Here is a 15883-nt window from a genome sequence, read left to right as displayed (position 1 = left end):
GGTGTCAAAGCACTTCCCAAAATAAGTCAGTAAAATAATCTTCTCAGAAATGGTGCAATGAAGGCATCAAGATGAAGGGGGATTGTTAGTGACAGAACCAGGAATTACAGCCCAGGTCTCCGGTCACCCAGTCAGGGCCCTTGTGTGCTAAATACCCCACTCCGACAAATGAGTTAGGCTTCTTAGGCTGCAATTTCAAAGTGATTTACTTAGCAATGTGAAACCACGCCACTCAACACAGATACCACTTCTGCTAGTTGCTGTGATTACAGTCAGCTTCTGCCATCAGTCTGGAGACCACGGTGCTCCGGCTGTGAAGCCTGTTTCGGGGATTTCTCAGAGACAGCAAACTGAGGCCACCTGTCAGGTTGGAGAGATCACTGTCTTTTCTTTCTTGTTCTTTCTCTTTCTCTTCCTCGTCCTCCTCCATCATCCCAACAGGCTTGCTCATTAATGATTTTAACTCACTACCATGAGCTCCAATGATGCCCACCCTGTTAGAAAACATCATGTTAATCTGCTTGACACAATGAAGCCAAGGAAAACAGCAGAAAGGAGATTTGTAATGTTTTCTAGGTAAACCAGCAAGGAACCTTGCCTCCTTTAGCAGAGAATAGTGGCTCTCCCTTAGGGAAAAAGAAATAACCGTGCTTATACCCTCAGCACCTTGCACATCACGTCATGTTTCTGTCTGCAGTGTGCACGCACACAACATAAATTGCAGATGTCCAAGTGAACCTCAGCGCTCCCTGGAAAAGTTGGCCCTATTACATGTGAATTACGTGACTCTCTGCATAAGCTGCAAAGCCAAAATGCTCAGGATGTGCCCGGCTTCCAAAGCATGCACCAAACAATTACATGTGCATTCGTAGCAAATTCCACACTCTCAAGAAATATTGGACTCACTGGTCATGTGTTGGAGCTATGTCCAAAGATTTTGCATGTGCAGTGCTGTAGCATTCATTGGACTGTCAGAACCCTGGAAGATCCAGACAAATTCTTAAATTCTAATTTCCAGGCAGAAAAAGAAGACTTACGAGGGAAAATCTTTCAGGGAACCTTGCATACACTTCAACAGAGTGAAACTGATTTACAGTGGTCCTTTTTATGAGATATTACAGTGCTGTAGTGATACTGTTGTTAATCATGACTGGATGGGAAATGGAATTCCTCTGTTTGGCATACCCAGGCTCAGAAGAAAAGGTTCTATTTATATTACAACAGAAAAAATATTTTTAAAGTACAATATAGCAACATGATTCTAACAAACTTTTTCAGAATAAAGTACATCAGTAATGTCTAATCAGAATATTATTACAAACTAAAAGTCAAGAAGAAATAAGAAATTTGAATGAATCATGAGAGGGAAAAAAAAAATCAACATCCCGTTTTGATTTTGAGAGGTTTCGATTAATTTCTGTTCAAATTTCTGCTAAAGCATATTTCCTTTCCCCAGAAAACTTTTGAGTTTTAACAAAGCATTACAATGGACCATAGCTGCTTTGCCATCAGTTAACCAAGAGTGTTACCTCTGCAAGTTTCAGGGTCTCTCAGGTCTCCTAGGACCTACACTCCTGTTCCTCTCTAACTACCGTGTAGACCAAATCCTCAGTCCAACGGCCTGTCTCCCAGTGAGGAAGAGCTAGATGTCCGACATCCTTTCTCATAGCACTACCAAATCTATTTCTGCAGAGAAATAGCCTCTTACTTGGTATTGATCAATTCGAAGTCTGATGGGCCATCATATGTGCCAGGTTGAGGGTCTTTGCCCCGAGAGTCGTGTTTCTGGAAGAGGTGTTGAGCACCATCCTTCGGCAAGGGCAGCACCGTGCGGAGCATCAGCGAGTGCTCGTTAATCATGCTGCTTATGGAATGGTGCTTGGCACAGACTTTTCTTGAAAGAAAACAAATACAGGTATTACCTCGGTGTATTAGAACAGGGCAGGTTCCCTAAGGACTCACCAGTGCGTCAAATGTGTACCTCGGAGATGGCAATTGCTCTGTATTTGCAGCAGCGGTCTGATCTGCTTTCTGCGAGTCAACATTGCTCCTGTCTTTTAAGGCGGGATTGAACATGTCGGAGAAAAGAAGCCTGCCGATTTCTTCCCGAATCAGTTGGAAGTGCTTCCGTCTGAACACAAGCCAAGCCACATAGCTGGAGAAGTTGTAGAAGCCCTAAATTGAAAACACAGAGCCCCTTTTCACTGCGAAAAGGCCCAGAGGCCCACTGTGTCCCAGAGCGCAGGCTGGTGTGACTCCATTAAGACGCCAGCAACCATATGGCATCAAATTTCACCATGCAGCAGTGAAGATTTGAAAGGACTGGTTTTTTAAAGGTGTGCAGGCAGATGAGGCTAGAAACAGAGTTAGCTCAGATGGTTTTCATCTTGCACAACTCTGACCAATTTGGCTTAGTCTTACTGCTGGAAACTGAGGAGACAACCTCAGATCACCACCCAGTTTCCCTCAATAATCAATGGAAAGAGGCTGGTGGGATGAGTCATTCTGTGGTGGTTCCTATCACACACATCTATTTCAAAAGGCAACAATTCACCCTCTGGCTGAGCTCCTCTTTTCTGTGATGACTGTCAAGACAGCCGAAGGGCACGGTCTGACTGGACAGATGTTGTCTGGGCAGCTGCAGGTAGACAAGATGATCCCCACCCTGGATGATGGCATTATGATCACAGAAAATATTACTACCAAATACGAACTCATCACATCCCACCTCTGCATGCCTGTTTGCTGATTAAAAAAAAAGTAATCTAGCTTTTCACTCGTATTTAACATTTGTGATCCCTAGCATAAGCTGGATCAACTCCAAATAAATCAAATCTCTAAGTCTGTTCTTGAAAATATAGCATCTCTTGGACTGCTGTGTATCCTTGGAATTGAATCCACAGTTCCCCTTATTCAAGGAAAGATTTCCCAGTTTATGAAGTACAAAGTATGATTTGGCCCCAGCTGGCTGTATTCATTTGCTGAAGCCCTGCTACATGGAGACGCTCATAAATGGCTGGTGGAGCTGTATGTTGCAGGCCAGAAGAGCTTTTTGACATCTAGAAACATCACCAAGGGCAATGGATATAAAAGAAGGTTGTAAAATTTCTTACCTACAGAGACGATACTATGAGCCCAATGATGAGAAGAAATCTATAGACCAGACTTCCCAGAGAGACCTCAGGCTGTGATGGGAACTGCCTGGGGTCCAAAAGCCATAGAGGGACTGAAACTTCCCAGCTCTAAGGGGAAAAGGCTTGGGCTGAAGGGCAAAGAGATGGTATTTTACAGGGACATCTAGGCCCTAGAGGTAAAATTTTATTCTTCCCTGCAAGTAAACTACTGGGGGAACCAAAATGGAAAGGAGCATTTGGATGTGTAAGGGAGGGACATGCTCTGGGCTGACAGTCACACTCTCCATTTATCTTTGTGTCTTTCTTACCTCAAAGAAGGTCCGATCTTTCTTCCACAATGTTTTTCTCCTAAGGCAGTGAACAAGAGCACAAAATTAATAGCAGCAGTTGTCTTTTCAGTCCTCTGAAGAGAGCATTGAATATGACTCATGGGGCTATGCCAAGCTGGCATTTCACCAGGCCAGTAAAGTTGTTGCTGGTAGATCCTCATTACTAGCATGCGGAGAACCACTGTCTAAGAGAAAGGCAGGACTTCTGCTTTGCCTCAGAAGGAGAAAATGCAGAATATTGTATGGCTGAGCTAATTAAATCTAACAAAGAACAAAGCTGGATATGATGAGCAGGCGAGGCTCCCCTGCTATGCTATCTAGACTGAGCTCCCTGAACGGGCCTCTCAAAAGTGGTCAGCACTGATCTAACCCAGTTCCCGCTGAAGTCAACAAAAAACTCTTCCTGACATCACTGGAAGAGCAACAAGCAGAGTTACCAAGGGCACAAAGCCAGGCCAATGCTGAGACAATAAATTTGAAAACCAGGAAGGAGATGCCTGATGTATCTCCAAGAAGAAATGTAAAACATGCCCAAGAATAACAAAGGGCCTTTGTTAAAGAAGCAGCAATTTGCCCAGTGGAAGCCTAAGAGATGCTCTGGCCACCCACTTAAGCCCAGGGATTCTCACGCAAAGCCAAATGACTGTCCCTCATGGAAATGGCCATTAAAGCAGAGGGTGATGCACACATCTCAGCAGCCACTCACTTCTGGAGACAGTACAACTCATCTTCATGGAAATGAAAGCAAATTTTCCCTGCTAGCCTACAGAACCCCACAGATCTGGCTTGGTCCTCCCAGATGCACAGGAAAGCCTGTCTCTGTATCAACTCACCAACTCCTGAAATGTCCCTTGTCTTCCTGATAATATCAAGTGTTCCATACATCTAGGGTATCCCTAGCTGCCATCACACCAGAAACATCAGTGCAGGGCAGACCATGAAGATAATACCTTTTAGCCCTATAGCTCTGTTTACCATCTTCTGACTTTCATTTCTTGGGGTTTTTTGATCAAGAAGACCATGTATCTCCCTACCTGGCTCCCACCAGCCATAATCCAACTGACACTTCACACATTGTGCAAGCAAAAAGAAGCTCAACTGTGCAAGCGAAAAGAAGCTTGACTCTGCAAGCATGGCATGGCTGCGTTTTCCGAAGCAGAACTCCCAGAACAGCTCTGATGTTTTTGATTCCTTATGAATTCTGGTAAAGTGCAGTATTCTGTCTTCAGAATACTAGAGCAGAGAAGCCTAAAGTGATGCCAGCTTCTTAAACCTAAATATGAAACCCAGCTTCACCTTTTGACATTACACAGCTTGTTCAGAGAAATATATGTGGAGGCCAGGAAAGGAAAATAACACTAATAGAGTGAAATAGAGTGAATGTTCCCTCAGGTGAGGCATTAAGCTAAGAGACCTGCTTGAAATAAAGCTTCCTAAAATAAGTGTCAAACTAGGAGGCAACTCCCATGTCTAGGGCACAATTGATAATTACCTAGGAAAATACAGAAAGGGCCAGGAAAACATCAAGCTCGCAACAAGATTCAGGACAGGACTTGTGAGAAACACGGAAGAGTGAGCAAAAAGCATCATGTCTTCTAGTAATACAGTAATATTGATTATCAGAGCTGGGGCCGGGCGGGGGGTGAGTTCATGTATAAAAGAGGCAAGCACAGCCAAGGGCAGACAGTGCAGTAAGTGTAGGGCTTGGATGCAAAATGATAGCGGCTTCAAACATCTACAAGAACTACTGTTATGTATAGGGGTATGTGGGGGAGAAATGGCTCCTGTGCCATTTAGCAGCTCCCTCCACCGCAGCCATGACTCTAGCTGCCCATGGATTAAGCCAGCTTCAAGGATCAGTAAGGCTGGGTTGACTATATTTGCACCACTGATGCACGCAGCTTTGGGAACACGCTGTATTTTTCCCATTATGACAAATGCCCATAAGGAAACTGGCACCACAGAAAGGTTGCACAACCCCCATCAACTTAAAAGGAGAAAGCCAGACACACCTATTCCTTCCTCAGCGTTGGAGGCACAAAAGGACTAATGCTAACATACACAAATAACAGGTCTGGAGGAACTCTCTCAAATTCCAGTCTGGGATAGTACCCAGATTAGATTTTAATGCTGCATTTTACAAATCATGTAAATTGGTAAGATGAAGATGTTCTCTAGCCAAGCCTCCCTTTTTAAAATTTCAGAGGAAACCTTTACATGAAGAATCAATAATTCCATATGAACACATATAAACATTTGGCAGATCTGGAAGGGAAAGCACTTTACCAATATAGTGTAACATTTCATTAAAGTGTTGCTATGGTGAATTGGAGTGAAAAGCAAAAACTTCAACACCATCATGAACCCATAGCTGGGTTCTAAAAAAATGTAGTAAAACTGGAGGTGGTACACTATCAATAATTTCCTGTCTTTTTAATCTAAACATTTTTCAAGTTAAAAAAATTCATCAAAAGTATACCTCCCCACAGTTTCTGTTTTGACAAAGGATCTTTTCCAACCAAGAACATGTGTGCTCAAAAAATTCCTAACCATCTTTGATAATTAAGAGTGTTAGTCAGTTCTGTCCCTAAGCTCTTGGTTTTTTGGCATTTCATATAATGGTCTGGGAGGATCCAGATAACATGTAAGGCTAAACTGTGTCAGCCTGGAAAAGATGATATTTATATAATTGCAGTATGATATGGGAAGTGCCATACATTATACCATGCTCAGCATTAGCCTGATTCTGAAGTCAGCTGTAGTCAGCTGCCACCACCCTGCTATGAGCAACTCACTGAGGTCTCCATACAGCACCTTACACGACAAAGGCTTTAAGACACAGCTCTTTTCCAGCCTTTGTGTTCTCACATCCTGGACACCAGCATCCCAACCCACTGCCAGCCTCTAACCCCCACTGTGACAGAAATACTAAACACAGTTTTTTGTTTCAGCTCTCTGCTCTCACTCCCATGTTGCTGATTTTTTGCCGCTAGACCTCTTGCTTGTCTCTAATCCTGCACATTTCCACCCACCAGAAAATACGAGTGAGTGAAGAGGCAGCAGAGCTCACTACTCAGGTAAACGACAGGCTATCTTATCCAGCTGCTTCCAGTTCTGGGATTCAAGTTATTTTCTGCGACAAGTTCCTCCAACTGAGTCTCATAAGTGCAGACATTAGGGCCACCCAACAGAAATAATGAAATGCTGTCACCACCCTCCCTGTCCAACCAGCGAGAAGGTTAAGAGGATGTCTTTGCTCAGCAGGAACGTGGGAGGGAAAGGGATTTGGCACAAACAGCTGCTCCCAGGAGTTCCCGGTGAAACACCGATGTGCCAGGATGCAGAGGGAACACCTTCTTAATTCTTAGGGTCCAGCACCTTGTGGGATGGGGCACACTGAAATGAAACTCTGTTGGGACAGCAATTTCAGCTCCCGTTTGACTCCATAATTTCACAGGTTTCCTTCTCTTGATTAGAAGGAAACCAAGGTTCCACCACCCCAGCCAGGAGCAAAGTCACCTGGAGCTGCGTTGCAGGAAGGCAGGTGGATGTTTGTGACTCCTCTGGGAGACTGGCAGCAGTTTCACACCGCCTGACTCAAAAAGTTTTTCTGAAACTGCTCTGAGGAGATCCCATGGGACTGGGGTGCTGGGTGAGGACTGCCAGCTCCTTTCTACTGCGGAAAGGAAACGTTGTGCAGGAACATACATAGCTGAGGAAAGAGTCCCTAACACTGGCACAGTGTATGATCTCTGTCATTACATTGTCCTTCCACTAACCATTTTTTGTGGTGCTTAGTTGCCAAGTCGGGTTAAACCACAACACCTTCATCTCCTGTCAAAACTCCCCTTTTCTTGTCCTCATAATTGCCTTGGTTTATCTGTCTTTTCAAACACCCTCCCATCCTCTCCTGCCTTCTTCAATTTCTTTTTCAGTTCCCACTATGGGAATTAAATACCTTTCTGTTCATTGCTGGGACCATCGCATCTAAAGAGCAGTTGATCTCCACCACTCTGAAAAAGCCATGCACTGTCTACCGCACTCAGAGGTAAGAGTCCTGCACTTTCAATGCTCAAGCACAGCCTCTTCTTGTCTCTACTCCCTTCACTTGCTGCCCGTCAGCAACACAGTCTCCTTCATTTGCTGAATTAGTCTGATGCTATCTCAGACTTGGCATAAGAGGAAATTTATGCAGGGATCAGTGGCAACCAGCAAGTGCATAATCATTTGATTTCAAGATTTAGTGAGTGGAAGTGGCAGAGGTAAGATCCAGGGCTGGCACTGATTTGTGCCCTGTTGGCTTTCATGTAGAACCCATCAAAGTTTCCTGCTCTGTATATCTAGCAAGGCTTCCGCATACCAGGGCTAGGTCTTTCCAGTCTGGTATCCAGCACTCTGCCGCAACTTGTTGTGGCCTGTTCAGTTGGCAACAGCTCACCAGAAACACTTTTGGAGTTAGTTAACAGGCACTGCAGGGACATCAAGACACTTATGTGTCTCATGGTCCCTTAGCCCTCTGTGACTCTTGGCTCACAAGGCATTTGTTACCCCGAACATTCACTTGTGTCACTCGACAGGGGCCTTGGTTCTGGGCTGCTGTGGTCATTGACATAGTGAGGGTCCCCAGAAGGGAAAGCTTTCCTTGGCTTACTTTCCACCAGGCGTGTGCTGATGCTGTGCCATGCCTCGTCCGAGGACAAAGTTACAGTACACCTCGGCAAGGTGAATCCTGGACACCGCCAACTGCGTCAACACATCCTCCATTTCTTTGTTCCCTCCTATTACCATAGACCTGTTTAAAACAAAAAGGGAAATATGTTTTCAGGGAAGGTGCTCTGGACAGAAGGGATGCTAGAAAGAGTGACTGTTCCCAAGAAGTGAGCATGGTTTTCAGGCACATAAACCACGGCTGCGTGACACCCCTGCCAGGGAACCCCTCTGCAGCAAGGCTGGGCTCAGACGCTTCCAGCACAGCGTGGCGATGCTGCTGGGAGCACAAGGCCTGGGGCTTGGGCACAGACAGACTCCCCTGCTCCACACAGGTTATAAACTGCGTGCCCACAGCCTGTCAGGCTGCTGTCTTTGATCCTGCGTAGCTTATGAACCCTTTTTGTAGCCTACATAAAAGTCCCGGGGGTGCATTTAGGTACCTCCGTGTGCAGGCCCTGTCACCAGCAGCCTGGAGTGGTGGGTCTGGCTCGTTCACAGACAGCACTTAACTTCTCTTCAAAAAGGCACACGAGGTGCTTTTGGGACTGCCTCTACTAAACAGGAACGGCTGACATTGCAAGCCTGTATTTTAAACCATTTCAGATCAAACGCTAAGGAAATGCCGAACCAAAGAGCTTTCTATTTCCTCTGCTTCCCCTGTAATCCACCCGACTGTCTGCCGGTGCCTGGGAGCGCTGCCGGCCTAAAAGTTACCAGCCTCCTTCCACACTCAGTAGAGTTGTTGGGGTTTTTTAATCTCTCCTATCCCTGATGGCCTCCAGCTCTAAAGCTTCCTACACAACCCACTTTAATAAATTAGGACAATTACTCTGGGCTTCTCAAGGATAATGGCTAATAAAATTCAGCAGATTTTCGTCAAAAGACATGAAAGGGATCGAAGCAGAAACAGACAGAAACTAAAGGGGAAAGAAAATGCAGGGCAGAAATAATAGCCCTTGTTCCACTCATGTCTCATCCACCACTGCTGAGTTTTTGTTCTTGGAATCACATATTTCAGAGGTGACTACTCCCAAGCTGTCTCCGGTCGCAGAATGCCTCATGGCCACTGCTTTGGAGAACTGGTCAGTTGGTTTTGAAGTTAGTTACAAAACCTTCCTGAACTTAGAAGCAGCCAGGAAAGCCTCAGGCTTGGATTTACAAAGAATCAGCACAGCATCAACAAAATATAAAGTCACAAGAAGTCAAAGATGTCCAGATTCATCCTGACTCTCTTGCATGGCAACCCTTTCAATACTTTATTTTTCAAAGAAAGTTTAATGCACAGAAGTAATGCCTTCTGAAGCCAGGATGGTCTTCGATGTTCTGTTGAGGCACTGTGGACACTGATAATTCTACATGGTCTAGGTTCAAGACAGTCTCCCTGTGGACAAGAGTACTCCCAGCAGATGAGTTCGGCATTGCTCACAGACAGCCCAAATGGCAGGAACCCCAAAACACGCCAACTAAGAGCAGAAATAACCAGCGTTGTTTTCTGTGTTACTACGTTATCACACCGGGTCTGCAAGAAGAGCAGCTTCAGGACTGCACAGCCATTGGATGTGTCTGTCATGTAGGAACATCAGGCTGATAAAGGACTAGGTGGGTCACCAAGCCCTGTCTCCAAGGAGTCTGTCTGCCAGTTTAACTGGGAGCAAATTATAGGTGCCACTAACAGGAAACATGAGGTGGTACCGGCATGTCTTGCCTCCAGTCTGTCTCTACTTGTGGCACATAGCCAGTACTACACGGGAAAGCAAAAACCCTCTGAAACGAAATTATATCTTGGAGGAAGGGGGAGAGAGTTTTCTTCTTGAGCAGGGCACTAGCAACAGCCCTGAGCATGGGATTTATGCGGGATAGATATAGGAAAACAAATGGCTATGCAATCTTCTTTCACGTTCTCCCAAATACATCAGCATATCACAAACCCAAGGGTTCTTATCACAAACGTAATTTTATCTTTATGACTCTATTATGTAGTTATAAAATCCCTTTCACAAGCTCATGGAGCACCACCTTAAGAAAAACATTTTCTTGCTTGTCCCCACTACTTTGTAGTGGAAGACAATTCCAGAACTTTACTCCACAGGAGAGAAAAGACAGTCCTTGCTACGTTTGATTTGAAGTACAGCACATATCAAGTTTGGAATTAGGTCAGGTGGATAACAAAGGAAATGGAAGATCTTGAACAGGGAAAGAAGTCGCGATGTCAGAAAGATCTTCACACCATGATTAATATCTCCCTGCTCCTCCAAGTCAGCTAAGATGCTAAAACAATTAAGGATTAATTTCAAGATTAAATAGGATCTAAAATTGCCTTTTGTGATTTTATTTTCCTTCCTTATATTTATACTTCAGTAGATCAATATCCTGAATTCCTGCTTCTGCATGTTAAGTGTCTCCTTTTTAAGCCTCTCTGAAGTTACACGGCATGCAGGCAATCCTGGCAAGCAAGCCACTTCCCTTCTGGGGAGGTAATGAATCTAAATAAAACAGTATTGTAGAAGTGGAGAGTCAGTACATGTTTCTCACCAAAAGGCAGGAGTCACTTTGGGAGCATGGCATGCCAGAACACACTGAAAAGTCTCTCCTGGCAGGGTTTATCCAGTGCTTATAGCTGATGCCTATTAATCAGAGCACCTTTGATCCGGGGAACATAACCCTATATTGCAATAGGTCCCAACTCCTCTTTGTTTTAGTCTGTTTCTGTATTTGCCACATCAGCAGATGATGTGAGCCACTTTGATATGTCATGGCCCATGGAGTGGCCTCCTTCTCCTTTACCAGCCAAGAGCAAGGGGATCATTTTGTAATTTGCAGCCCAGAGCACCTCAACTACATCTATGACCTTTGTGTATGAAACTACACTGATTATTTTCTTTATTTACGAATTATTCCTTGCACAATGAGAGAAACTTCTGGCAATCTGTGGATGTAGGAGAAATCAGTTCCTTAAGACCAGCAATCCTCCAACAGTCTTTTCTTCAATCCAGGTAAGACAGCCCCTCTTTATATTGAGGCTTCATGAATTGTGAAGTAAGTGTTGAATTGTGAAGTAGGTGTTTTAAGAACATGGTGAATCAATGCTCAGAGACTATTACAGACTCCAGAAAATCACTGAAGTTTCTTACAGTCATGGTTTTTAACTTTGCAATGCTTTCTCTCAAGGCGTATAACCCTCTAACACAGCAGCTCCTAAACTATTCCCCTGGCATCTCCACTTGCACTCTGCAAGGTAGCAAGTGTGGTCACACACCCTTACTTGGGAACTGCTTTCCTAGCATATATTCCTCGTGTTGTAACATGTTCCTAGCACCTAAGAGTCATCTGAACCTGCTTTGCAAAGTATTTAGAAATGGAGTCTTAAAGCGATGTGACCCACAGAACAAATTCACACCCAGCAGATTCGGTTGTGGCTATTCGGTGTTCTGTATTGCACGCAGAAATTACTGGTTGCTAATGTTATTACTGGGAAACGGCATTAAGGGATGGCAATTCAACCCAGGGCGCTCACATAGTTTTAACGCTGGTGGTAATAGTAATAGTTTATTCAAATTGCAGGACTACCTTGAGGATCCAAATTACTCGGTGACCCCATTGCAGCAGGACTGGATCCAGCCACCATCATGAAAGGGAGATGTGGTCATGCCATGCCATGTGAACAGCAGTGCACGCCTCTCAGGGCAAGGCTGGGCCAAAGCAGGGTTCAAACCCTCCCAGAAAATCTGTCTCTACATAGTCAGAGGAGCCTATATCCTGGAGAGCACAGAGGGCAAGGGTATGGGGTACATAAACAGTGAGATCAGGGGGTTTTTCTCCTTAGCCTTCCATATAGGTACTGAGCCAATATGCAATCTTTGCTTAAGCAAGCAGTCCTTGCTTATATGCAGAATTATTCCAACATGAAAGACTGCCCTGTGATTCCAGATTTGCTGGGGTAAGCTCTGGGTATTTAGACCCCTGAAGTCTTGTACTCACGAAGTCAAGGATCTGCATTTCTTCTCTGTGGCAATTTTTCCCAGGTAGAAAGATAGGTAGAGGAGTAGGGCCATGAGGAACTCATCCAGTTTCTCTTTCCTAAATGGAAGGTAGAAAGGTCGCTATGAAGTCTACAGATTTGCAGATATGAACACCACTAGACCATTATGAAAAATAACGAAGTCTCTGCTCAAGGGCCTGCATTATACCAAATATTTGCTCGATGGCTGAGACCTATGCATAGCAAGCACTCTGCCCCACACCGAGACTTGGAAGGCTTTTAGAGAATTACTAAACAGTCATTCACATTCAAATGAAAAGGCGGATAACTCGGACACCGTTCCTCTTCTGAAAGGCCAGTATGGGTAAGGCTCAACAATGTCTACAGATAAATTGCTAAATCAAAGGCAATGCAGCCAGTAAATGGTCCTGGTGATCTCAGGGCTACGCCTCTGAGATATAATGCTCCGCCTGCTGCCTCCTCGGTTTTAGCCTACAGAGAAGTGATGCTGGTGAGTGACAGCAGCAAATCATGAGCCCTGTAGCTCTGAGGGAAACAGCAGCAGCACAGGGAGGCAGCCCAGACTCCCCGGCGTGTCAGCACTCCCGGTGCACGCAGTTGTTGTGGATGCACTGGCTAACATGGAATTTAACTTCGGGTAAGACGGATAACAACCTTTTTATACTTAGGCCCAAGTTCTTGGCCTCTTTTAGGTAACAGAGCAGAAGGCTTTCAAACATGTGATAAGACTTTTTCTCTGCACACGTCAAAGATGAAATGCATTTGGTATTGTTTCCCACCGAACCTCACAGGTAGGAGATTTTAAACCTCTGATATTTCATATTCTATGTCTCTATTCCCTCCACTACCAGCTACACACACATAATTCTCAAAACAAACTCTAAATGACATACCTCATAACCGCTGCAAATGATAGCATGGGATGTGACTTATTTGCTTGATTCAAAAGCAAAGCAGCATCTGAAAACATACAAAGGAGACAAACAATATTTCCTCAAAAAATGCAAGTGTTAGTAGGAACAGCTTTCTCACTTGTATGGGTGATGCCTTGCTGATATGGAACACCAGCAATTACTCACATTTGACATCGTCCAAAGTCACATACTCATGTGGTTCCCACTTGGACAGCATATACAGTTTTTCTTCTCTGTCAGCCAGCCTTTTTTCAGGGAGTGTTGCACTGCAGTCATCTTGGAAGATGCTAGTGGTTGACCAATACATAACATTTAAGGACGCAGTGTTAATTCCAGTCTGAGAATATTAAGATCATCCACCTGGTATGAAGTCACTTCATTGCAGTCAGTTTCAAAGGGACAGGCAGTGAAATGTGTTTGGCAGGTGTCCCGAACTAACATTCAACTATTAGAACCACAAAACAGGCTGGGGATGTTGAGAGAAATAGCACATTTCACCTGTAAGGTTGCGTCTGAAGTTGCTCTTTTAGTTGCTAATATAATAAATTGTGACTGTATTATTTAGATCAAAGAAGTTTTCAGTAATGGATGAAAGTCAGCTATACCATGTTGTGAATTTATAAAATTAATAATAATAATAATAACAACAATAATAATACTTTAATCTTTGAAGTGCCTTGCACAGATGAATTAATTACCTCACAATACTCTTTAGGGTAGATGAGAATTATTGCCTCATTCTGAGCGATCTGGAAACAGCAACAAAGATGCTGAACGACTTTACCAAGTCATACCAGGCTAGTGCCGGAGCTAGCATTCAACAGCGGGCATGTCTGGCTCTGTTGTTATGTTCAGACCACTCATTCACCCTGTTGAAATGGCAGCTGGCTTCCCGATTCATGTGTTTTGTTCAGACATGATCCTCAGACAATGGATGAAAATATTCCCACCCAAATCATCTTGTTTCTTTTTGAGCTAGGCTAGTCGAATTGCAATACCTCTTCAGTGTCTTGACGTGTATTTCCTGAAAGTGAGTATTTTTTCCATTCTTAAGGTTTTCCTCAGCTGCTGTATTGGAGCTGAAATACAGAATATGAGCATGAAGTAGCATGAATTTAAATTACTAGCACCAAGAGGGCAACATCCCATGATCCAAAGGCATATGTATTTTGGCCTCTGACACTAAGAAAACTTTTGGGTTGTGGTTGATGTCCACATGAGACATTGCTTTCAAGAGCGCAGAAGGAAAAAGTAAAGGGGCTTCCCTGGGGGGTCTTCCTGCTCTGTCTCCTGCCACGGTACAGACCGAGCCATATAACCTCTTCAAGCAGTCGGTGTCTCGAGTGGCTTTAGGAGGATTTTGCATGCAAAGTGCTCCATTCCAGAGCTTTTCTTTGAGATGGCTGAGGGCAGAGACAGGCAGAGGTCACTGGGGAACTGGTTCCATTCCCTGAAGAGCTACCGGGCAGAGTCAGCAGCGTTCCCAAGCCCAAGGCAGAAGCTGGCTGGAGCTGCTGAGACACAGACCATGAAAGGCACCTGCAGTAGTCGTGTCACCAGGGGAGAGGTGACCAGCATCTCCGCAGTGACAAAGGCGTGGAAAATGCCCGGCAGGGCGGGCAGGCAGCAGCGGGCAGCGTGTGACTGACCCACCGCCGCCACGATCCACCACGCTCCCTGCCCCACGCTTGAGAAGAGATTGGGGGAGATGTAGTTTGGGTGTTGGGTCTTTTTGCCCCAATAGTTTAAATCATAAAGTCTTAATCCACAGCTTCCGCAGAAATTCAAAGCATGGTTACGTGCACTTTGTCTCCCGCAGAGCTGCAGTTTCCCTAGAGGTCTGCAGTCCTCCAGTGCTCACCATTGCACAGGGTCATACGTAACACTGGAAAGAAGGAACATCAGTCTGTGGACTCAGTGGACCTCCACCAAGAGACACCTGGGGTGGCATTTGGCCTTGAGGTCACATTTGTGACACGGGGCAGCACTCACCACACACTCTTCCAGCCGTCCTTCTGTAGTGGGTTCAGCTTGAGAGCAGTATGGACACCATGCATGTTTCTCATTTTCTCCATTAACATGATGGGGTAAATGCCACTGAGCAACCATTAAGGAGCTCCAGTCTCAATCAAAAATCAAAAATAATAATAAAAAAATTGTCCTGCTCTTCACATTCAGGCAAAACAACAATAGACTCTGGCTTTACCTTACTTGGGACTGCTGTATCAAGGCCTAAACCTGCATAATTTGCAACTAAATATCATCATTTTACCTTGCAAATTCAAGCGTGTTAGTATCATCTTTCCAGTACCACACGCCTGGAGTTAGTTTTATCGTCTGCAAGAAAACAGCATATAGAGCACATGTCACAAATCTATGTTCAAGTTCTAAGCCCAACAAAGTATTTATAATGCAAGCACTCTGCATATGGGCCACTTTCTATCTCTCTTCAGTCTGCTCTTCACCCAGATGTTGTTTGTGTGAGAGTTATTTGGATAGAAGTTCTCTGAGATTCAAGGTTGCCAGCATAAGAAAGAAAAATGTGTATCTGTCCTTTTAAATGTATTTCAGGTTATGAATAAATAATTTAAAGTCTGCTAAGGAGCATCAGTTCTTTTATTGTATGTGAATAAATAGACTGAGAAATCAAACGGAGACATGCATTAAACAACACATTGCTTTTATTTGTTTGGGGTTTTTTTTCAGTAATATTTATGTAATTGTAGAGACTAAGTATCAGGAGAAAGGAAACCTTTGTTTAAAAATGGAATATATTATGCACTTTCATGATAGTCT

At 44.4% G+C, this 15883-nt stretch overlaps 1 protein-coding gene across 1 annotated transcript; it reads right to left on the bottom strand.

Annotated features, from left to right (window-relative positions):
- Positions 1 to 253: 253 nt before the first annotated feature.
- Positions 254 to 15515, bottom strand: PPP1R36 (protein phosphatase 1 regulatory subunit 36). The gene is made up of 10 exons (XM_065635681.1): positions 15360 to 15515; positions 14086 to 14166; positions 13253 to 13374; positions 13067 to 13133; positions 12152 to 12250; positions 8115 to 8255; positions 3443 to 3482; positions 1982 to 2175; positions 1709 to 1894; positions 254 to 494 (listed from the first exon to the last, which is right to left on the bottom strand). Exons 1-10 carry the CDS (start codon positions 15512 to 15514, stop codon positions 254 to 256), a joined length of 1326 nt encoding a protein of 441 aa, XP_065491753.1. The 5' UTR covers position 15515.
- Between the last annotated feature and the right edge of the window lie 368 nt (positions 15516 to 15883).

This window comes from Caloenas nicobarica, chromosome 5 (assembly GCF_036013445.1).
Source record: "Caloenas nicobarica isolate bCalNic1 chromosome 5, bCalNic1.hap1, whole genome shotgun sequence".
Classification (NCBI taxonomy): Eukaryota; Metazoa; Chordata; class Aves; order Columbiformes; family Columbidae; genus Caloenas; species Caloenas nicobarica.
This window is presented reverse-complemented; position numbering and strand designations above follow the sequence as displayed.